Genomic DNA, 24,046 nt, shown 5'->3' on the forward strand with positions numbered 1-24,046 from the left:
TCCTTAGCTGGTGAGGAGTTGTGATGCTTTGGAGGAGGAGAGGCATTCTGGTTTTTCATGTTTTCATCCTTTTTGCGCTGGTTTCTTCCCATCTTTGTGGATTTATCTACCTGTGGTGTTTGTAGTTGGTGACTTTCAGATGGGGTCTCTGAGTGGATGTCCTTTTTGTTAATGATGAAGTTTTTTCTTTCTGTTTCTTAGTTTTGCTTCTAACAGGCAGGCCCCTCTGCTGCAGGACTGCTGGATGTCCACTCCAGACCCTGCTTGCCTGGGGATCACCCACGGGGGCTGTAGAACAGTAAGGGTTGCTGCTGATTTCTTCTTCTGTTATCTTTGTCCTAGAAGGGTACCTGCCAGATGTCAGCCTGAGCTCTCCTTTATGAGGTGTCTCTTTGGATATATGGGGTTAGGGAGCTGCTTGAGGAGACAGTGTGTCCCTTATAGGAGCTCAAGTGCTGTGCTGGGAGCTCCATTGTTCTATGCAGAGCTGTGGGCAGGTACTTTTAAGTCTGCTGCAGCTGAACTCATAACCGCCTCTTTTCCCAGGTGCTCTGTCCTAGGAAGATCAGCTTTATTTATAAGTTCCTGTTGTGCTGCTGCCTTTTTTCATAGATGTCCTGCCCCACATGGAGTAGTCTAGTCAGTCTACCCAGCAGGGGCGTTGCTGAGCTGCCACAGGCTCTGCCCAGCTGCTGTGTGAACTGCCTCAGTAATGGTAGTCACCCTTCCCCCCACTGAGCTGGACTATCCTGTGTCCAGCTGTGCTTGCTGCAAAACTCTCAATCCAGAGCATTTTAGATTGCTTGTTTTGTGGGGGTGTTATCCACTAAGCCAAGTCACCTGGCTCCCTCTCTGCCCACTCCCTTTCAGTTGAATGGGTGGCTCTGTCTCCCAGGTGTTGCAGGTGCCAGTTGAAATCATGCCCAGATTTGTGTGAGTTTCCATGAGCCAACCCAGCACTGGCTGAAACTGCCATGCTGAAAACTCATGGCACTTTTCAGCCCGGGATTCTCCTGGTCTGTGGGCAGTGAAAATTTGTTTGGAAATGCGGTGGACACTCACCCTCTGCGTTGTTCTTTCTGGGAACTGCACTCCAGAGCTGTTCCTATTCAACCATCTTGAATCCTCCCCCTGCTATTCTTTCTTTAATCTGAGGTTAGCAAGTTTTAAAAAATCGATCTGCAGCTTAAAAGGGTTGTTACTTTGATCTTGAAAGCTATTAAAAAATTAAAAGTGTTCTATGAAGTCTATAATAAAAAACAGGAACTGAGAAGGAATTCCACATTGCTTCAGTCAAGTGCCATGAAGCATGTGAAGCCAAGGGTAGAACTCGCCGCTCCAGTGAGGAGATGCAATGAGAAGAGCCAACATTAATAGCTGAGAAATACAGATTCTAGCATTTTCTACCTCAAAAATGTTTTAAATGTTCTTCACTTTGGTTCCAACTGTTAAATTGAAGTAATAATAGCTGCATTAAGTACCTTAAATAATGTATGTTGTTGGAGAAGTAGGACCACTGATTTGATATTGTCCTCATTAATTTATTCATATAAGAGAAAGAAAGTTGCTATTTCCGCTGCAAATTTGCTCTGCCATTGATTCCTCTAGGGTTCTTCACGACAGACACATAAATGTATTTAAAACATTAGGCCAGGTTTGGTGGCTCACACCTGTAATCTCAGCGTTTTGGGAGGCTGAGGTGGGAGGCTCACCTGAGGTCAGGAGTTCAAGACCAGCCTGGCCAACATGGTGACACCCCCATCTCTACTAAAAATACAAAAATTAGCCAGTCATCATGGCATGCTCCTGTAATACCATCTACTCAGGAGGCTGAGGCAGGAGAATCACTTGAACCTAAGAGGTGGAGGTTGCAGTGAGCTGAGACCGCTCCACTGTACTCCAGCCTGGGGAACAGAGCAAGACTCCTTCTCAAAAAAATTAATAAAATAAAAATAAAACATTAGATAATTGAAAGTCATTTAACATTGTTATTTTATGGAAAATTTTCTCATTTTTCTTCTATAACTGCTTTGAAAATTAAGGTAACTGCTAGGGGAACTTGTGAATACCATTTCCTGATAATTTTAGATGTCACATAATTTTTCACTTTTAATGGCTTTCTTACAAATAAAAATTGGACCATAGGTCAGAACATGAACTACATTAAGCTGAACCTTTTTTTTTTGAGACAGAGTCTTGCTCTATCACCAGGCTAGAGTGCAGTGTCCCAATCTCGGCTCACTGCAACTTCCGCCTCCTGGGTTCAAGCGATTCTTCCGCCTCAGCCTCCCTAGTAGCTGGGACCACAGGCATGTGCCACCATGCCCGGCTATTTTTTTGTATTTTTAGTAGAGACGGGGTTTCACCATGTTGCCCAGGATGGTCTCGATCTTTTGACCTCATGATCCGCCCGCCTCAGCCTCCCAAAGTGCTGGGATTACAGGCGTGAGCCACCGCACCCGGCCCCTAAGCTGAACCTTTTTAAAAACTTGCAGTCATTTATGCAAGGGAGAGTATTTCTCAAACTTGAAAACATCAGTGCTTTACTTCATATAGAATCAAATATGTCTATGCATTGGCTATATATGGTAAGACAACAATTAAGATTTGGAGCTGAAAATATTTATATGTACCAATAGGTGTTCAGTTATTTGAAAAGCTTTTTATACTATAAAGAGAAAAGGTAAAACCCCATTATAATTTTTGTTTATCTGTTCTAAGTGGAATCTAACCATTATCTGGTTCATAGCATCTCATGCTTCACCTATGGTATGACTCGGTTTAGGAGAATATTGGAATAAAGTGTTGCTCACTTTTCTCATTTGTTCTTGGCATCCATATGTAGCTTTCACAGCAGGTTCCAGGTTAGTATTTTTACTAATGTTTCTCCATAGATCACAAAATTGAAACATGTCCTAGAGTCAAAAGAAAGCCACTGCAACAGACTCATTGAAGAAAATGACAAATATCAAAGACATTTAGGCAACTTGATAAATAAGGTACATACTTTTTTTCTTTTGTTTTTTGAGACAAGATCTCACTCTGTTACCCAGGCTGAAGTACAGTGCAGTGCAGTCATAGCTCACTGCAGCCTCAACCCCCTGGGCTCAAGCAAGCCTCCTGTCTCAGTCTCCTGAGTAGCTGGGATTACAGGCATGTGCCACCACACCTGGCTAATTTTTTTTTTATTTTTTGTGGAGATGTGTTCTCAGTATGTTGCCTAGGCTGGCCTCAACCTCCTGGTCTCAAGAATTTCTCCTGCCTCAGCCTCCCAAAGTCCTAGGATTGCAGGCCTGAGACACTGATCCTGGCCTGGTACAGATTGTCTCACAGAAATATTTGTGCCTTTTAAAAACTGTGACAAATATTAAGAGAATTTTAGAGCTAAAAAGGGTCTGTGGGATGATGTAGCACATTTATATTGATCCCTTTTACTTCATAATGACATTATAAAACACCCCTATTATCCTTTTAGCTGAAAGCTATCAAAGATTGTCGTGTGTGTCTATCCATTCTGCTGCTGGCAATTTAAAATCTGAGTATTGCTACTTCAGATATAATTCTAAATCTTGCCAACTCAGTGTTTTAGTTTACCGTATTAAAACGGCATTAACTTTAACCAAATAAACTATAACACGTAGTTGATGAATATAGTACTTATTTGGAAGACAACTGGATTATACTTGACTCATTACTGTTGTCCATTTTTGGCACTTCCTGTTTTCTGCATGATGAATGGGCATACTATAATTCTGGTTTTCATATTCCTGATTTCAAAACATAAGGAAGGTGCTTTGCCTATGGTGAAACTTTCATTAATAGTCAAATAATTAAACTTCAACTTGTAGTAATAAAAAAGGAAAAAAATTAAAACTCTAGAATGAAAAATAATTAGTTTAGCTGATTTTTTTCAAGGTTACATCATATGAAGAAATCATTGAATGTGCTGACCAAAGGCTCGCAATATCCCACGCCCAGATTGTACAGTAAGTGGGAAAAAAAATGAATCTTTAATTTTGTGAATATTTACTAATAACTTATTCTCTGGATTCTAAATTCTTTTTTTTCAGACTCCTAGAAAGAAGAAAAATGTACAGTTTTATGAATTAAGATTGTTCCTTATTAATATAGCTAGACCGCTTAATGTCTGGACTACTTGAACAGTTAAGCAACCAGATTTTCATCTAAGTTTCTCAGAGCTCCTTTGATTTAAAGGGGCGATGAAGGAATTAATAAGAAACATTAAAAAATTTTCGAGGACATTATCATAGTATTCAAGTAAAATCTTGCAGTGCTTAGAATTTACTCACAAAAAGTTATTGAATGCACACCAAATTAAACATACTCATACATATATCAAGAAGGAAATAAACTCTCATGAGAATGAGATTCAGCATGAAACACTGAAAAATTTGTGTTTTTAAATTCTGCATAGTTCTTACTTATTCATTATCCTCGTTTCTAATATGCTGCTGCTTCCATCTTTCCCCCAATTTCGTTTATGCTGTGCTGGCTATCACTGCAGCTTAACAAAAGATCTAATGTTAATATGAGCTTTCTATAAGCCTGACTCACCCAAAATAATTTAAACTGCATGCATTTGTATCTTAGAAAGTTTGCTTTTGGTTTTCACAATTGTTTCTCAGCAGAACAAATGACAAAACAGTTATCTCATTTTTTTTCAAACTAATACTGGCAAGTTTTAAATTTGAAGAGGGAAGAGGATATTGTATACTCAGGAGATGTAAAATTTGATTCCTCTTCAGCTTATAACCAAGGAAATTCACCCAGCACTCAATAATCACAAGCTAATGAAATATCAAAATTTAAAAATTGATATTTTAAAAATAATATTGAACTATCATTTTGGTCATAATGCTTTGCCTCAGTTATTTTTATTTTTTCAATTAAAAAAATTTTTTTTCCGTAGGTTATTGTGGTACAGGTAATTTTTGGTTAGATAAGTTCTTCAGTGGTAATTTGTGAGATTTCGGTGTACTCATCACCCAAACAGTATACACGCACCGTATTTGTAGTCTTTTATCCCACATCCCCCATCCATCCTTCACCTGAAGCCCCCAGAGTCCATTGTATCATTCTTTTTTTCCTTTTAATTTTTTTTTTGAGACAGAGTTTTGCTCTGTCACCCAGGCTGGAGTATAGTGGCGCGATCTCAGCTCACTGCAACCTCCGCTTCCTGCGTTCAAGCAATTATCTACATCGGCCTCTCCAGTAGCTGGGATTACAGGCGAGTGCCACCATGCCCAGCTAATTTTTGTATTTTTTAGTAGAGGAAGGGTTTCGCCATCTCGGCCAGGCTGGTCTTGATCTCCTGACTCTGTGATCCACCTGCCTTAGCCTCCCAAAGTGCTGGGATTACAGGTGTGAGCCACTGTGCCCAACCCTCATTGTATCATTGTGATGCCTTTGTGTCCTCATAGCTTACCTCCCACATATCAATAAGAACATAACGATGTTTGGTTTTTCATTCCTGAGTTACTTTACTTAGAATAATAGTCTCCAGTCTCATCCAGGTCACTGCAAATGCTGTTGATTCACTCCTTTTTATGCTGAGTAGTATACCATCATATATATGTGTGTATATATATACCAGTTTCTTTATCCACTCGTTGATTGGTGGGCATTTGGGTTGGTTCCACGATTTCGCAATTGTGAGTTGTGCTGCTGTAAACGTGCGTGTGCAAATATCTTTTTCGTATAATGACTTATTTTCCTCTGGGTAGATACCCAGTAGTGGGATTGCTGGATCAAATGGTAGTTGTACTTTTAGTGCTTTAAGGAATCTCCACAATGTTTTCCATAGTGGCTGTTCTAGTTTACATTCCCACCAGCAGTGTAGAAGTGTTCCCTGATCACTGCATCCACACCAACATCTACCATTTTTTGATTTTTTGATTGCGGCCATTCTTGCAGGAGTAAGGCGGTATTGCATTGTAGTTTCAATTTGCATTTTCCTAATCTGTAGTGATGTTGAGCATTTTTTCATATGTTTGTTGGCCATTTGTATATCTTCTTTTGAGAATTGTCTATTCATGTCCTTCGCCCACTTTTTGATGAAATTGTTTATTTTTTTCTTACTGATTTGTTTGAGTTCCTTGTAGATTCTGGATGTTAGTCCTTTGTCAGATGTATAGAGTGAAGATTTTCTCCCACTCTGGGGATTGTTTGTTGACTCTGCTAACTGTTCCTTTTTTCATGCAAAAGCTCTTTAGTTTAATTAAGTCCCAACTATTTATCTTTGTTTTTATTGCATTGGCTCTTGGGTTCTTGGTCATGAAATCCTTGCTGCTTAGGTGTCAGTGTCTAGAAGAGTTTTTGCAATGTTGTTTTCTAGAATTTTTTATAGTTTCAGCTCTTAGATTTACGTCCTTAATCCATTTTGAGTTGACTTTTATATAAGGTGAGAGATGAAGATCCAGTTTCATTCTCCTACATGTGGCTAGCCAGTAATCCCAGCATTATTTGTTGAAAAGGGTGTCCTTTCCCCACTTCATGTTTTTGTTTGCTTTGTTGAAGATCAGTTGGCTGTGAGTATTTGTGTTTATTTATGGGTTCTCTATTCTATTTCATTGGTCTATGTGCCTATTTTTATACTGGTACCATGCTGTTTTGGTGACTATGGCCGTAGAGTATAGTTTGAAGTCAGGTAGTGTGATCCCTCCAGATTTGTTCTTTTTGCTTAGTCTTGCTTTGATTATGTGGGCTCTTTTCATCCCATATGCATTTTAGAATTGTTTTTCTAATTCTGTGAAGAATGACAGTAGTGTTTGATAGGGATTGCATTGAATTTGTAGATTGCTTTTGGCAGTATGGTTATTTTTACAATATTGATTCTGCCCATCCATAAGCATGGAATATGTTTCCATTTGTGTCATCTATGATTTCTTTCAGCAGTGTTTTGTAGTTTTCCTTGTAGAGGTCTTTCTTCTCCTTGGCTAGGTGGTTTTTATTTGTTTGTTTGTTTGTTTTTTGCAGCTTTTGTAAAAGGGCTTGAGTTACTGATTTGATTCTCCACTTGGTCTCTATTGGTGTATAGAACTACTGATTCGTGTACATTTATCTGATATCAGAAAACTTGCATATGTTAAACCATCCCTGCATCCCTAGTGTGAAACCCACTTGATCATGGTGGATTTTCGTTTTGATATATTGTTGGATTTAGTTAGCTAGTATTTTGTTAAGGATTTTAGCATCCATGTTCATCAGGGATATCAGTCTGTAGTTTCCTTTTTTGGTTATGTTCTTTCCTGGCTTGGGTATTAGAGGGATGCTGGCTTCATAGAATGAATTATGGAGGGTTCTCTCTCTCCGTCTTGTGGAATAGTGTCAAAAGGATTGGTGCCAATTCTTCTTTGAATGTCTAGTAGAATTCTGCTGTGAACCCCTCTGGTCCTGGACTGTTGCCATTGGTAATTGTTTAATTACCATTTCAATCTCGCTGCTTGTTATCGGTCTGTTCAGGGTATCTAATTCTTCCTGATTTAAACTAGGACTGTTGTATTTTTCCAGGAATTTATCCATCTATTCTGAGTTTCCTAGTTTATGTGTGTAAAGGTGTTCATAGTAGCCTTGAATGATCTTTTGTATTTCAGTGGTGTCAGTTTAGTATCTCCTGTTTCATTTCTTACTGAGGTTATTGGATTTCTCTCTTCTTTTGTTGGTTAGTGTGCTAATGGTCTATCAACTTAATCTCTTCAAAACCGCTTTTTGTTTCATTTATCTTTTGTCATTTTTTTGTTTCAATTTCATTTAGTTCTGCTCTGATCTTGGTTATTTCCTTTCTTCTGCAGGGTTTGAGTTTGGTTTGTTCTTGTTTCTCTAGTTCCTTCACCTTAGACTGTCAGTTTGTGCTCTTTCAGTCTTTCTGATGCAGGTGTTTGGGGCTATAAACTTTCCTCTTATCGCCGCCTTCACTGTATTCCAGAGGTTTTGATAGGTTCGGTTGTTACTGTTGTTCAGTTCAAATAATTTTTAAATTTTCATCTTGATTTCATTTTTGACCCAATGCTCATTCAGGAGCAGGATATTTCATTTCCATGTATTTGCATGATTTTGAAGGTTCCTTTTGGAGTTGATTTTAAGTTTTATTCCACTATGCTCTAAGAGAGTGCTTGATATAATTTCAATTCTCTTAAATTTATTGAGGCTCATTTTATGGCCTATGATATGGTCTGTCTTGGACAAAGTTCCATGCATTGTTGAATAGAATCTGTATTCTGTGGTAGTTGAATGAAGTGTTCTGTATATATCTGTTAAGTCCATTTGTTCCAAGGTATAGTTTAAATCCATTGTTTCTTTGTTGACTTTCTGTCCTGATGACCCATCTTGTGCTGTCAGTGGAGTATTGAAGTCCCCCACTATTATTGTGTTACTGTCTATCTCATTTCTTAGGTCTAATTGGTAATCGTTTTGTAAATTTGGGAGCTTCAGTGTTAGGTGCATATATGTTTAGGATTGTGATATTTTCCTGTTGGACAAGGTCTTTTACCATTATATAATGTCCCTCTTTGTCTCTTTTAACTGCTATTGCTTTAAAGTCTGTTTTGTCTGATATAAGAATAGCTACCCTTACTCACTTTTGGTGTCCATTTGCATGAAATGCTTTTTCCACCCCTTTACTTTTAAGTTTATATGAGTCTTTTTTTTTTTTTGAGACAGAATTTCGCTCTTGTTACCCAGGCTGGAGTACAATGGTGCGATCTCGGCTCACCGCAACCTCTGCCTCCCGGGTTCAGGCAATTCTCCTGCCTCGGCCTCCTGAGTAGCTGGGATTACAGGCACGCACCAGCGTGCCCAGCTAATTTTTGTATTTTTAGTAGAGACAGGGTTTCACCATGTTGACCAGGATGGTCTCCATCTCTTGACCTTGTGATCCACCCGCCTCGGCCTCACAAAGTGCTGGGATTAGAGGTGTGAGTCACCGTGCCCGTCTGGTGAATTCTTACCCATTCTGCAGTTTTGTATCTTTTAAGTAGGGCATTTAGGCCGTTTAGATTCAATGATAGTATTGAGATATACCATTGCTTTCATCATGCTATTTGTTGCCTGTGTACCTTGGTTTTTTGTTTTTGCTTTTTACATTGTATTTTTGTTTTATAGGTCCTGTGTGATTTATGCTTTAAAGAGGTTCTGTTTTGATGTGTTTCCAGGATTTGTTTCAAGATTTAGAGCTCCTTTTAGCAGTTCTTGTAGTGGTGACTTGGTAGTGCCAAATTCTTTCAGCATTTATTTGTCTGAAAAGACTGTATTTTTCCTTTATATATGATGCTTAGTTTCACTAGAGACAAAATTCCTGGCTGATAATTGTTTTGTTTGAGGAGGCTGAAGATAGGGCCCCAATCCCTTCTAGCTTGTAAGGTTTCTGGTGAGAAATCTGCTGTTAATCTGATAGATTTTCCTTTATAGGTTACCTGGTGCTTTTGTCTCATAGCTCTTAAGATTCTTTCCTTCATCTTAACTTTAGATAACCTGATGACAGTGTGCCTGGGCAATGATCTTTTTGCAATGAATTTCCCAGGTGTTCTTTGTGCTTCTTATATTTGGATATCTAGGTCTCTAGCAAGGCTGGGGAAGTTTTCCTCGATTATTCCCCCAAATATGTTTTCCATACTTTTAGATTTCTCTTCTTTCTAAGGAACACTAATTATTCTTAGGTTTGTTGACTTCTTTTTTTTTTCCCCCAAGATGGAGTTTCACTCTTGTTGCACAGGCTGGAGTGCAATGGCGCATTCTTGGCTCACTGCTGCAACCTCCACCTCCTGGGTTCAAGTGATTCTCCTGTCTCAGCCTCCCAAGTAGCTGGGATTACAGACATGTGCCACCATGTCCAGCTAATTTTTTGTATTTTTAGTAGAGACAGGGTTTCACCATGTTGGCCAGGATGGTCTTGATCTCTTGACCTCGTGATCCACCCACCTTGGCCTCCCAAAGTGCTGGGATTACAGGCATGAGCCACTGTGCTCAGCCAGGTTTGGTTGACTTCTAAGCCTCCCAGACTTCTTGGAGGTTTTGTTCATATTTTCTTATTCTATTTTCTTTGTCTTTGTTGGATTAGGTTACTTCAAAGACCTTGTCTTCTAACTCTGAATTTCTTTCTTCCACTTGTTCAGTTCTATTGCTGAGACTTCCCAGAGCATTTTGCATTTCTCTAAGTCTATCCAATATTTCCTGAATGTTTTCTTTAAGCTATCTATTTCCTTGAATATTTCTCCCTTCACTTCTTTTTTCGTTTTCTGGATTTCCTTGCATTGGTCTTCACCTTTCTCTGGTGCTTCCCTGATTAGCTTAATAACAAAACTCCTGAATTCTTTTTCAGATAAATCAGGGATTTCTTCTTGGTTTGGATCCACTGCTAGTGAGCTAGTGTGATTTTGGGGGGGGATGTTAAAAAGTCTTGTTTTGTCATATTACTAGAATTAGTTTTCTGTTTCTTTCTCATTTGGGTAGGCTCTGTAAGAGGGAAGGTCTAGGGCTGAAGGCTGCTGTTCAGATTCTTTTGTCCAACAGGGTGTTCCCTTGATGTAATACTCTCCCCCTTTTCCTATGAATGTGGCTTCCTATGGGCCAAACTGCAGTGATTGTTGTCTCTCTTCTGGGTCTAGCCACCCAGCAAGTCTACCTGGCTCCAGGCTGCTACTGGGGGTTGTCTGCACAGATTCTTGTGATGTGAACTGTCTGTGGATATCAGCAGCTGTTCCAGTGGAGGTGGCAGTGGGGTGAAATGGACTCTTGTGAGCGTTCTTAGCTTTGGTGGTTTAATGTTTTATTTTTGTGCTGGTGGGCCTCCTGCAAGGAGGTGACACTTTCCAGACAGCATCAGCTGTAGTAGTGTGGAGAGGAACTGGTGGTGGGCAGGGCCCTAGAACTCCCAAGAATATGTGTCCTTTGTCTTCAGCTACCAGGGTGGATAGGGAAGGCCCATCAGGTGGGGGCAGGCCTAGGCATGTCTGAGCTCAGACTCTCCCTAGGTGAGTCTGTCTGCAGCTGCTGTGGGGTATGGGGGTAAGATTCCTAGGTCATTGGAGTTGTGGACTTGGGAGGATTGTGGCTGCTTCTGCTGAGTCATGCAAGTTGTCAGGGAAGTGGGAGAAAGCCGCAGCCACAGGCCTCACCCAGCTCCCACACAAGCCAGAGAGCCTGTTTCACTCTCACTCCCCCCTAACAGCCCCAAGTCTGTTTCCAGGCAGTAGGTGAGCAGGGCTTGAAAACTTGCCCCAGGCTACCTGCTTCCCGGCTGTGAAAGAACAGGGCTTTGGTTCTTTTCCTGCCGGTGGAGTCTGCAAACCAGATTCCTGCCTTTCCCCAAGTTCTGGCCTAGAGGCTTCTTGCTCAATTCAAATTTTTACCAACTTCAGTTGGAGACTTCCTTCTCCCTGTGGCGTTCCACTCCCCCCACGCCTCTGGCTGCCCTCCCAAAGGGTTCCTGTGGTGCCAGGCAGAACTGGCCTGCTTGGGGACCCAGCAAGCTCTTAAGGCCTTTCCTTCCCCTGTGTTTTTGGGGAAGGAAAACACAGGGCTTCCTCTTCCCCTGTGTTTTGCTCAGCTCTCTAAATTGACTCAGCTGCAGGTGAGGTCAGAAACTTCTCTCGCAAACTAGATATTCATTTTCTTCAGTGGGTTTGTGTGTTCGGGAAAGGAGAGTCTCCATTTCCCACTTCCGTAGTTTGGGTACTCACAGTATTTGGGCTGTATCCTGGCTCCTGCAGGAGCAGTCCCCTTCCTTCAGAGGGTCTGTGGTTACTCTTGGGATTCCTGATTAATTCTTGCAGTCATTCTGGAGCTAAAATTCATGATGTGAGCCTCCACACACTGCTCTGTCAGTCCTAGTTGGAGCTGCAATCTAGTCCTGCCTCCACCATGGCCCATCCACCATGATGATTGCCCCAGTTGTTTTTAAATTAAAAAATTAATATGTTATGCAGGGCTTGGGTGGAAAGAAAAAAAATTTTTTTAAGTATATTTCAGTTGAGTGGTTGATCCAATTTGTGTTGAAGAAGAGACCATAGGCTTCAGACATCTGAATTCTATAGGCTTTATCATAAGCATGTCAACTGTGGCTGCTTATTAGAATTTCCTTCCTTCCTTCCTTCCTTCCTTCCTTCCTTCCTTCCTTCCTTCCTTCCTTCCTTTCTTCTTCTTCTTCTTCTTCTTCTTCTTCTTCTTCTTCTTCTTCTTCTTCTTCTTCTTTCTTTCTTTCTTTCCTTCCTTCCTTCCTTCTTTTCTTTTCTTTTTTTTCTTTCTTTTAAGACAGAGTCTTGTTCTGTTGCCCAGGCTGAAGTACAGTGGCACAATTTCAGCCTCCCAGGCTCAAGCGATTCTCCTGCCTCTGCCTCCTGAGTAGCTAGGACCACAGGCATGGGCTACCACACCTGGCTTTTTTTTTTTTTTTTTTTTTTTAGACAGGGTTTTGCAGTGTTGGCCAGGCTGGTCTTGAACTCCTGGCCTCAAGTGATCCACTTGCCTCAGCCTCCCAAAGTGCTGAGTTTGGGTGAGCCACTGCGCCTGGCCAACTTTTTTGTTTTTTGAGACAGGGTCTGGCTCTGTTGCCCAGGCTGGAGTACAGAGGCGCAATCTTGGCTCACTGTAACCTTCATCTCCTGAGCTCAAGTGATGCTCCCACCTCAGCCTTGCAAGTAGCTGGGACTACACACATGCACCAGCATGGCTTTTTTTTTTAGAAATGGGATCTCTCTGTGTTGCCTAGGCTGGTCTTGAACTCCTGGACTCAATCCTACCATTGTGGCGTTCCAAAGTGCTGGTATTACAGGCATGAGCCACTGCGCCTGGCCCTGATTTACTTTATAAAAAATCAAATCTAGTCTGTTATATCCATGAAGAACAGTATTTTTGTTTAATTATAGTGAATTAGCTTTAGTCTCATTAAAAAGTATACACTGCTTCAAAAATTATCAGGTTGCTCTGCCTATGGAGTAGCCATTCTTTTATTCCTTTACTTTCTTGATAAAGTTGCTTTCACTTTATAGATTCACCTAAAATTTAAAAAAATCATCAAATACACACATCATCAGAACAGTGTTCTTTTAAATTGGTGCTAGTCTATTGATTCTGCTAAAATTTAATAGAGTTTGAGGTATTGTTCTTCAAATGCATTCATAGGCTATACTATAGTTTTTCAATTCATAGGCCTTGGACTTTAGAAACAGCTGTTTACTACAAAAGCTATTTGTGACATTTTATTTTTCAAAAAGACTAAAAGAAAACTGCTTGGTGAAATCCACTTTGTATATGCAGCCAGAGTGATCTTTCTGAAATATAAATATGAGTATGCCATTTCGTGTCTTTAAAAACTTTGATGATTTTCCATCACCTTAGGTAAAACCAAAAAATCCTTAACATGGCCTACAGCTTTCTTCATGATCAAGCTCCTCCCTGCCTCTCTGATCTCATCTTACCATTCCCTGACTTGCTTTTGCCACACTCGAAATATTATACTTTTTCAAATGTACCATATCCCTTTTGCTTCCAGGTTTTAGCATGTTGCTCTGCCTGGAATGCAGCCGTTTTCACCCCCTTTATCTTGAACCGTTTTCACATCTGCTGAAATGTCATTTCCTTAGAGATGCGTTCACTGTCCTCTGAGTCTGAGTCAATAGCTTTTCCACAATGCTAGAGATTTGAGTAGCCATGCATCTCTCATTCCTGAATACCACTCTCTCTAATGCTAATGTCTAGATCTGTCTGTTTCAGTTGTAGAAGTCCCTGCTCTAAACATTTCTGGTTCAGGAACACCTTCCTACAAAATTTGAGACTTGTTCTTTCTATCTTAGCCCCATCACAGCCATTACATCATTCTGGTGAGAGGTGGATCTTCTCATAAAAATATCCCAGTTCTTTTCCTGTCCTGGAATCCCATTTTATGAAGCCCTGCTACCTTGTTATTCAAGGTGATCATCTATTCCATTCCTACCCATCATGTATCTCTGATCATAACCTATAGTTTTGAAGTCACTCATCGAAGTCTTCCACATTAACTTATTTACTATTCACTATCCACAGAGTGCCAACAGTCCTAGAATACTTCCAGTGCCATATCTCCTACAGGCAACACTGAATTCATAAATGACAGCTCACTGCCCTGTCATAGCAACTGTTATTTCTCTTCACATGAAAGCCCTGTAAATGCTTTTCCATGCAAAACCATATCAAAAATCACAGAAAATTTCAGAGTGTAAATCCACAACTTTTCTTTCTAAGTTTCATTCTAGTTTGCGTAAAGAATGATCAAAAAGTTTGATTGGATTGAACATTCTTTTAAAAATCCATGCGATTTTATACCTTGATCACAGAGAATAAGGGTGAACATTTGTTTACCCCTAAAACTTGTAAACCCCACAAAAAGCTGCATTTCAGGATATAGTAAAAATAACATTAGTACTGCCCTTATTTATAGTCACAATCCCATTGTATTTTTTTGACTTCTTTTTCTTGTTTAATGAAAAAACGTTGGCGTAGATACAGCCAACTGATCTTCAATAAAGCAAACAAAAGCATAAAGTGGGGAAAGGTCACCCTCTTCAACAATCGGTGCTGAGTAATTGGCAAGTCACGTGCAGAAAAATGAAACTGGATCCTCATCTCTCACCTTATACAAAAATCAACTCAAGATGATCAAGGACTTAAATCTAAGACCGGAAACCATAACAATCCTGGAAAATAACATGGGAAAACCCCTTCTAGACATTGGTTTAGGCAAAGACATCATGACCAAGAACCCAAAAGCAAATGCAAAAAAAAAAAAAACAATGATAAACACATTCAGTGAGGAGGGGGGCAGTAGAGCAGGTACCTGAGCGCTGACAGTCAAGGGCGGTTTGCTCAGTCAGGTTTTAGGCTGGAGAGAAGATGAGTGAAAACAGACAGAGGTGCCAGCCAGCCTGTGGGGGGCCAGTAGAGATACCTGGAGTATGAGTCATCAGTCAGACACCCTTCCTGTGCCCTCTGTCCAGATAAGAGGCCAGGTCCTCCTAGACCAGAGCATCCATACCTAGCTGTTGGAGATGATGCTGCACTTGCACTTGATGCCACTGACAAGCAGGCAGGGCCTGCCACTGGAAGAACAGAAGTACACACAGGCCGTCGTGAGCAGGAAGCCCTTCTGGATCACTTAATGTGCCAGATGATCAACCCCCCTATAGTCTAGGGCCATGAGTGGCCTGGAACTCCAAGTGCCTCTTCCTTCCCAGGATGCTAGGGGCAATGTCAGATGTGGGCAGGGGGGCCAATTGTTGGGGCAGTCTGATCCAGTTCCCCAAATGAGTGATTATGAAGCTGTCTTTGGCAGCCGTGATCTATCCAACTGTGGGATTAACATCTCTGTCTTCTATCAGTCAAGCTTCCAGGACTACAGTGCCTACCAAAAAGACAGCTATCATAAGGACAAGAACACCTTGGGCTTCATTAACCTTGGCACCAGTGAGAACAAGCTCTGCATTGATCTGACGACTGAAAGATTGCAAGAAAGTGACATGAACTGCATTGAGGACGCCTTGCTACAGTACCCTGATTGGAGAGGGCAGCCATTCCTGCGAGAGGACGTGGCCCAGTTCCTGACCTGCTACTGCAAGGCACCTGGCTGACTTGATCCAGAAAAATGTGGTTGCTCTAAATGGCTGCTGCTCTGTCTTCTTGCCCTTGCCATGGTTCTGTGTGATCCAGGTGAGGCCTTCCTGGTCCCTGCCCCCTTTAGTTCCTGCCTGTACATGAAGGTTGAGTTGATTCCTGTCCACCTGGAGAGTGACATCACTGTTACCAACACCCATCCTTTCCAGCTCACTGTGAACAACTTAGAGGAAGCCCTGCTTGAAGCCAGCCTTGAGCAGAAAAAGGTCCAAGGCCTTGTACTAATCAACCTTCAGAATCCTGTGGGTGACATCTACTCTCCAAACTTGCTAATGGAATACCTGGAATTTGCCAGGAGGTATGACCTACATGTGATCATAGATGAGATTTACATGCTCGCTGTGTTTGATGCATCCATCACATTCCACAGTGTCCTGAGCATGAAAACTTTGCCTGATCACAATAGGACCCATGTGATCTGGGACGCCAGTAAGGATTTTGGCATCTCTGGCTTCCTCTTTGGTGCTCTGTACACCCACAACAAGGAGGTGGCCTCTGCTGTGATCACCTTCGACTACCTCCATAGTATATCTGGCATCGCCCAGCACAAGCTGTGTCAGCTGCTCCAGAACACAGAATGGGTTGACAAAGTGTACCTGCCCACCAATTGCTACCAGCTCTGGGAAGCTCACAAGTACATCACTGCCAAGCTGAAGGCATTGGGGATCCCCTTTCACAACTGCAGCTCTGGCCTCTATGTCTGGATCAACTTGAAAAAGAACCTGGATCCCTGTACATCTGAAGAAGAACAGCTCCTCTCACAAGCTCCTGTTATCCTGTGGCAAAGCTTACATGCATAAGGAGCCAGGTCAGTTCCACCGCATCTTTGCAGATGAGCTTCCCCAAATAAAACTGGCCATGCATCAGTTCTGTAATGTGCTGCAGGAGCAGAAGCGGGCTTTGATAATGAAGCAGTTGGAGGATGTGTTGAGGGAGTAGATCGTCTGCCTCGCAACCAGCAACTCCAGCACGTCATTTGCTCAGGGACCCCCTAATGTCAGCCTCTGGTTCAGAAGGCTGGGGTATCTTTGTGTCAGTGCTGCAACTGAGAAAATGGTGGGCTCCTCCAGGAAGATCTCATCTGACCCAGTCATCACCCTCCTTAAGCTGCGTGCCTGCTGTCTTTGGAAGCTTTGCATCTTTTTAGTCTTTGTTAGCCATTGTATATGCAAAATGTTTTTACTGGGGTTGGGGTGGGAAGGCCTGGAAGCACCAAGAGACATAAAGGAAGCTCTCTTGGCCCCTATTTAGATGGTTTATTTTTATATTCAGTATCTAATAAATTATATATTTTCTTTCTAAAAAACTGATAAATAGGTGGTACTTAATTAAACTAAAAAGTTTCTGCACAACAAAAGAAATAATCAGCAAAGTAAACAAAACCCACAGAGTAGGAGGAAAGCTTCACACTCAATACATATGACAAAGGACTAATATCCAGAGTCTACAAGGAATTCAAACAAATTAACAAGAAAAAACCAATCCCATCAAAAAGTAGGCTAAGGACATGAATAGACAGTTCTCAAAAGAAGACATGCAAATGTCTAACAAACACATTGAAAAAATGCTCAACATCACTAATGATCAGGGAAATGCTAATCACAACCACAATGTGATGCCCATTAATCAATGAGTGGGTAAAGAAATTGTGGTATATATACCACAGAATACTATTCAGCCATAAAAAGGAATGAAATAATGGCATTCGCAGCAACCTGAATGGAACTGGAGACCATTATTCTAAGTGAAGTAAACCAAACATTGTATGTTCTCACTCGTAAGTGGGAGCTAAGCTATGAGGACTCAAACGCATAAGAATGATACAGTGGACTTTGGGGGCTTGGGGGAAGGGTGGTAGGGGGTGAGGAATAAAAGACTGCATATTGGGTATAGTTGTATACTGCTTGGGTGATGAGTACACCAAAATCTCACAAATCACTACTAAAGAACTTATTCATGTAACCAAACACCATCTGTTCCCCAAAAACCTATGGAAATAAAAAAATAAAAGTAAAGAAAAAGTGTTGGCATAAGAAAAATGGTGGGTAAAAGTAAATGGCAAATCCATGTTCTAATCCCTGGAATCTGTGAGTGTTACCTTATATGGCAAAAAAAGGGCCAGCTTTATGTGTAATAACAGTTGTATCCATCAATGTTAGCTAGCATATTAAAAACACTAAAAAAGAAAAAGCATATGATAATTTCTATAGATAGGAAAACCATTTGACGAAATCCAACATCACTGTTGATGAAAATACCTAAACTACCTAGGAACAGAAAGGAACCTTCTCAACAAGGACAAAGAGCACCTACAAAAAGCCTACCAATCTTATACTTACTGATGAAAGACTAAATGCTTTCTCATAATCAGGAACAAGACATTTCAGTAAATTCACATTGTACTGGAAATTCTGTCTAGGACAGTCAGGCAAGAAAAAGAAATAAAACTCATCCAGACTGCACATGAAGCAAAAAATGAATTTATTCACAGCCACATGATTGTCTATGTAGAGAATCTGATGGAATCTACAAAAAAGTTACTAGGACTATTAAGATTAGCAAGGTTGCAGGATCCAATATCAATACGTAAAAGTCCCCTATATTTGTATATACTAGCAACAGACAATCAGAAATGTTTAAAAATTTCTGATAGCACCAAAAATATGAACTACAAAGGATAAATTTGGCAAACGTATGTAAAAGACTTGTACACTAAATATTACAAAACATCATTGAGAGAAATTAAGAAGAGTTAAATAAATGGAGAGGTATATCTCTTTCATTGGTCAATTTTGTTAAGATTTCCCCCAAGTTCATTTATTGATTCAGTGCAATTTCAGTTTTAAATATTTTTTAGAACTTAACAAGCTGATTCTAAACTCATACAGAAATTCAAAAGGCATAGAATAGCCAAAAGAACTCTGATAAAGGAGGATAAAATGGGAGAGAAACTCTGATTCTTAGACTTTTTATAGAGCAACAATAATCATAAAACAATGTAGCATTGGTGTAAAATATAAAAATCAATGGAACAGAGCAGGCGGTGCAGGCATGGACCCACATGTATATGGACAAGTGATTTTTGGCCAAGTTACAAAGGCAACAAGGTGGAAAAAGGATAGCCTTCTCAACTAATGGCACTGAAATCATTACCCATATTAAAAAAAAATTAACTTTGCTTTATACACTCCACCACATACAGAGTAAACGCAAAATGGATGCTATACCCAAAGATAAAGGCTAAAACCATAAAACACCTAGCAGAAATCGTGAGAAAATTTCTATGACTTCAGGTTAGGCAACAATTTCTTAGACATGTCACGAAAAGCATGATTCATTAGAAAAGATTTTGATAAACCGGGCGCAGTGGCTCACGTCTGTAATCCCAGCACTTTGGGAGGCCGAGGCGGGTGGATCACGAGGTCAACAGATCGAGACCATCCTGGTCAACATGGTGAAACCCCGTCTCTACTAAAAATACAAAAAATTAGCTGGGCATCTTGGCGCGTGCCTGTAATCCCAGCTACTCGGGAGGCTGAGGCAGGAGAATTGCCTGAACCCAGGAGGCGGAGGTTGCGGTGAGCCGAGATCGCGCCATTGCACTCCAGCCTGGGTAAACAAGAGCGAAACTCCGTCTCAAAAAAAAAAAAAAGAAAAGATTTTGATAAATTCGACTTCATCAAAATTTAAAACTGCTCTTTTTTGTTGTTGTTTGTTTGTTTGTTTTTGAGACAAAGTCTCACTCTCTTGCCCAGGCTGGAGTGCAGTGGCGCAATCTTACCTCACTGCAACCTCTGCCTCCCGGGTTCAAGCCATTCTCCTGCCTCAGCCTCTCGAGTAGCTGGGACTACAAGCGCGTGCCACCAAGCCCGGCTAAATTTTTTTGTTGTATTTTTAGTAGAGACAGGGTTTCACCATATTGGTCAGGCTGCTGTTGAACTCCTGACCTCGTGATCTGCCCACCTCCACCTCCCAAAGTGCTGGGACTATAGGTGTGAGCCACCTCACCCAGCCTAAAACTGCTCTTCTAAAGACACTGTTAACAGATGAAAGGACAAGCCATAGTCTGGAAGAACGTTATTTGCAAGTCATGTATCTGATAAAGAAATTCTATCCAGATGTAACAAACTCTCAAGACTCAGTCATAAGAAAACAAGTAATCCAATAAAAATGGGCAAAGATTTTAGTAGAGAGTCCACCAAGAAAATATATGGATGGCAAATAAGCACATGAAATATATTCATGTCAGCTGGGCATGGTGGCTCACGCCTGTAATCCCAGCACTTTGGGAGGTCAAGGTGAGAGGCTCACTTGAATCCAGGAGTTCAAGATCAGACTGGCTAATACGGCAAAACCCCATGTCTACTAAAAATACAAAAATTAGCCAAGCATGGTGGTGCATGCCTGTCATCCCAGCCACTTGGGAAGCCGAGGCATGAGAATCACTTGAACCGGGGAGGCAGAGTTGCAGTGAGCTGAGATTGCACCACTGCACTCCAGCTTGGGTGACAGATCAAGACTCTGTCACAAAGAAAGGAAGAAGGAAATAAGGAGGGATGGAGGGATAGAGGGAGGAGGGAAGGGGGAAGGAAGGGAGGGAGGGAGGGAAGGAAGGAAAGAAGGAAGACACTCATGTCATCACATGCAAATCAAAGCACTCATAATACTCCATTCAGTGGTGCTGCTTTGCTTGCCTAGCTCTCAGCAGTTCTCTCATACCCTCTATGGAGGATATGACTTCCTCCAAAATAAACCGAGGACTCCATTTAGGTAAGCTTAGGTTATAGCTTTTTGCCCTCAGCTCTATACACGGGAGCACAGGATCAATATATTCCACTGTTGCCTTGTTGCACACTTGGAAACACTTTGCACTTTCTTTCCTTGGGTATCTCCCTCCTTCAAAAGTTGGGCTCATTCTTTTCAATTCTAGAAATACAAAAGATTTATTCCATGCTATTTCTCTGATAATAAAGGATGATAGACTCAGGCTTTTGGTATATACAGAGTCTGTTTCACATTATCTTCTGTTCCTGCGTTTGACAACTTCTCTTTATCTCATTAAAACAAAAGCCTGATATCTCTGAAAGAAAGAGTATAGGTTTCTCTCTCTCTCTCTCTCTTTTTTTTTTCCTTGAGGCAGAGTCTCGCTCTGTCACCTAGGCTGGAGTGCAGTGGTGCAATCTCATCACACTGCAGCCTCTGCCCCCTGGGTTCAAGCAATTCTCCTGCCTCAGCCTCCTGAGTAGCTGGGACTACAGGCACCTGCCACCATGCCCAGCTAATTTTTGTATTTTTAGTAGAGATGGGGTTTCAGCATATTGATGAGGCTGGTTTTTAACTCCTGACCTTGTCTCAAGGTCTGAGGCCTGCCTCAGCCTCCTAAAGTGCTGGGGTTACAGGCATGAGGCATCGCGCCCGGCCAGGAGTATAGGTTTCAAAATGACAACCTGCAAGTTCCATTCTGGGGCATATGTTTGTCCATATAATATTTAAAATATTTTTGAATTAATTGCCAAAATTGAAAAGAAGATATTTTGTAAAAATCCAGATTTCTGTCTCATCTTTAAAAACAAGAGTAGGCTGGACATGGTGGCTCATGCCTACAATACCAGCACTTTGGGAGGCTGAGGCTGGAAGATAGCTTGAAGCCAGGAGTTCAAGACCAGCCTGGGCAACATAGTGAGACCCCTGTCTCTACAAAGTATTAAAACAATCAGGTGTGGTGGCAGGCACCTACAGTCCTAGCTACTCAGGAGGCTGAGATGAGAGGATTGCTTCAGCCCAGGAGTTCGAGGCTGCAGTAAGGTGTGATCACACCACTACACTCCAGCCTGAGTGACAGAGTAAGACTCTTGTCTCTAAATAATAAAAATTTAAAAACAAAATAAAACAAGAAGATCTGATATCATGGCTGCAGCATTCTCACATGGCAACATATGTCAAAAGCTAAGTAGCAACTTCTTTTAGGCGGGGCCTAGGGATGTATGCTCTTTGGTTTGTCTGAATCACCTTTCAGCTGGCTTCACTCATTTCACATACCTCGCTGACCCTTCTATAGGCATTTGAGTTTAGACCTCTGCAGTAGAATTTCATCTCCTCTCAGGGTCTGTTTATCCTCTACAGTAGGCTAAGGAATGGCCCCAAAGATATCCAAGTCCTAATCACTAGAACCTGTGACTGTTACCTTGCATAGCAAAAGAGCCTTGCAGATGTGATTACATCCTGAGTTTCGGAAATTATTCCAGATTACCTGAGTGGGCCCTAAATGCAATCACAAGGGTCCTTGTAAGAGGAGGGGTCAGAGAGAGAGTTGATGACAGAAGATGAAGAGTCAACCTGACAGTGGAAACTGGGAGAAAAGGTGGTGTGATGTGGGGCCGTGAGCCCCCTCAGGAATGAGGACAGCCTCCAGATGCTGGATGAGGCCAGGCAAAGGATTCTCCTCTCAAGTTTCCAGAGGCTGCACCTCCCTGCCAACACCTTGATTTCAGTCTGGTGAAGCTGATTTTGGACTTCTGACCTCCAGAAGAAAATAAATGTGGTGTTTTAAGCCACAGAATTTGTGTTGATTTGTTGCAGCAGCCACAGGAGGCTCATACAACCTCCCTGGATGGAAAAATGGGTTTGTGATGGTCCTTAACGCTATCACACATTTTCCCATGCTAAGCCATTCCTAGCTCAGGGTTTTTTTTTTTTTTTTTTTTTTGAGACAGAGTCTGGCTCTGTCGTAGGCTGGAGTGCAGTGACACAATCTTGGCTCGCTACAACTTCCACCTCCTGGGCTCAAGCAGTCCTCCCACCTCAGCCCCAAAAGTAGCTGGTATCACAGGCATGCACCACCACGCCTAGCTAATTTTGTATTTTTAGTAGAGATGGAGTTTCTCTGTGTTGGTCAGGCTGGTCTGAAATCTGAACCTCAGGTGATCCACCTGACTCGGCCTCCCAAAGTGCTGGGATTACAGGTGTGAGCCACTGCACCTAGCCCAGGAGTTTTATTTTTAACATGTTACCCCTAGGATCATGTTGGATCTACTCATACAGAGGGATCAGTCTGAGTAAACCACTATGTAAGCAAATGGGAGAATATCTGAATGCTACTTTTTATCTGCTACTGTCTACTTTCCTTCTTCACCACTGGAACCTGTAAAGGGAAAAACTGATAAAATAATTTTGAGTTGCTAGGAAAGAATCCCAAGTTTCTATATGGTTAGGTAGTTAGATACTGTATAGATAATTAGATTACTTATTTTTATCTACTCAAATCCTCCAGTGAATCTAACAAAATACTGGTGGAGAAAAATCAATTTTAGTCATAAAATTCACTTGTTTCTTCTTTCAGTTTGGAAGAGAGAAATAAACATTTAGAGGATTTAATTAGAAAGCCCAGAGAAAAAGCCAGAAAACCAAGGTAAGTTTTCCTCTGTTTTTAAAATTAATAATGTCTTTAAAATATAAATAATATGGCCATGCACAGTGGCTCACACCTGTAATTTCAGCACTTTGGGAAGCCAAAGTGGGTGGATCACCTGAGGTCAGGAGTTTGAGACCAGCCTGACCAACATGGCGAAAACCTGTCTCTACTAAAAATACAAAAATTAGCCGGGCATGGTGGCTCATGCCTGTAATCCCAGCTACCGCGGGGGCTGAGGTGGGAGGATCACTTGAACCTGGGAAACTGAGGTTGTAGTGATCCGAGATCCTGCCACTGCACTCCAGCCTGGGCAACAGAGTAAGCACTCTATCTCAAAAAAAAAAAAATATATATGTATATATATATATATATATATATATAGAGAGAGAGAGAGAGAGAGAGAGAGACAGAGAGAGAGACTGCCTTTTAAAAAAAAACAAACCTAGCTGGGCGCGGTGGTTCACGCCTGTAATCCCAGCACTTTGGGAGGCCGAGGCGGGTGGAGCACGAGGTCGAGATCGAGACCATCCTGGTCAACATGGTGAAACCCCGTCTCTACTAAAAATACAAAAAAAATTAGCTGGGCATGGTGGTAAGTGCCTGTAATCCCAGCTACTCAGGAGGCTGAGGTAGGAGAATTGCCTGAACCCAGGAGGCGGAGGTTGCGGTGAGCCGAGATCGCGCCATTACACTCCAGCCTGGGTAACAAGAGCAAAACTCCGTCTCAAAAAAAAACCCCGAAAAAACCGTTTTTCTTATCTCAATTTAAGGTAAACAAGATAAATTATATGAAAGTGCTTCGTGTTTTGCCTATCATAAAGTAGTTGCTTGATTAATGTTTTTTGTAGAATCTGAAATGGAAAGCCTGATTCTCTGCTCTGATGGAATGTACAGTCACTCTAAGGAAAAAACTATAAAGATTATGAGCTAAGATTTTTGTCCACAACAAAACTACAAAATTACTTGCCCTGCTCT

General features: G+C 41.4%; 2 protein-coding genes across 8 annotated transcripts in view; both read left to right on the forward strand.

Moving 5' to 3' along the window:
- The window catches only part of CAGE1 (cancer antigen 1), a 56,451-nt gene that overhangs the window by 27,024 nt on the left and 5,381 nt on the right, over window positions 1-24,046 (forward strand). For 4 of the 7 annotated variants that reach the window (XM_054253724.2, XM_054253719.2, XM_054253721.2 and 1 more), the window contains 3 exons: window positions 2,895-2,999; window positions 3,916-3,986; window positions 23,000-23,068. In XM_054253724.2, coding sequence (XP_054109699.2) covers window positions 2,895-2,999; window positions 3,916-3,986; window positions 23,000-23,068 — 245 coding nt within the window. Of the gene's footprint in view, window positions 1-2,894; window positions 3,000-3,915; window positions 3,987-15,368; window positions 16,967-22,999; window positions 23,069-24,046 lie in introns of those variants that run through there. The other 3 variants (XM_078368422.1, XM_078368423.1, XM_054253723.2) reach the window with 3 other exon arrangements.
- On the forward strand, window positions 15,678-16,966 carry LOC128931707 (putative inactive 1-aminocyclopropane-1-carboxylate synthase-like protein 2). The gene has a single exon (XM_054253727.2). It carries the CDS (start codon window positions 15,678-15,680, stop codon window positions 16,458-16,460), a length of 783 nt encoding a protein of 260 aa, XP_054109702.2. The 3' UTR covers window positions 16,461-16,966.

Source organism: Callithrix jacchus, chromosome 4, assembly GCF_049354715.1.
Source record: "Callithrix jacchus isolate 240 chromosome 4, calJac240_pri, whole genome shotgun sequence".
In the NCBI taxonomy this organism is placed as follows: Eukaryota; Metazoa; Chordata; class Mammalia; order Primates; family Cebidae; genus Callithrix; species Callithrix jacchus.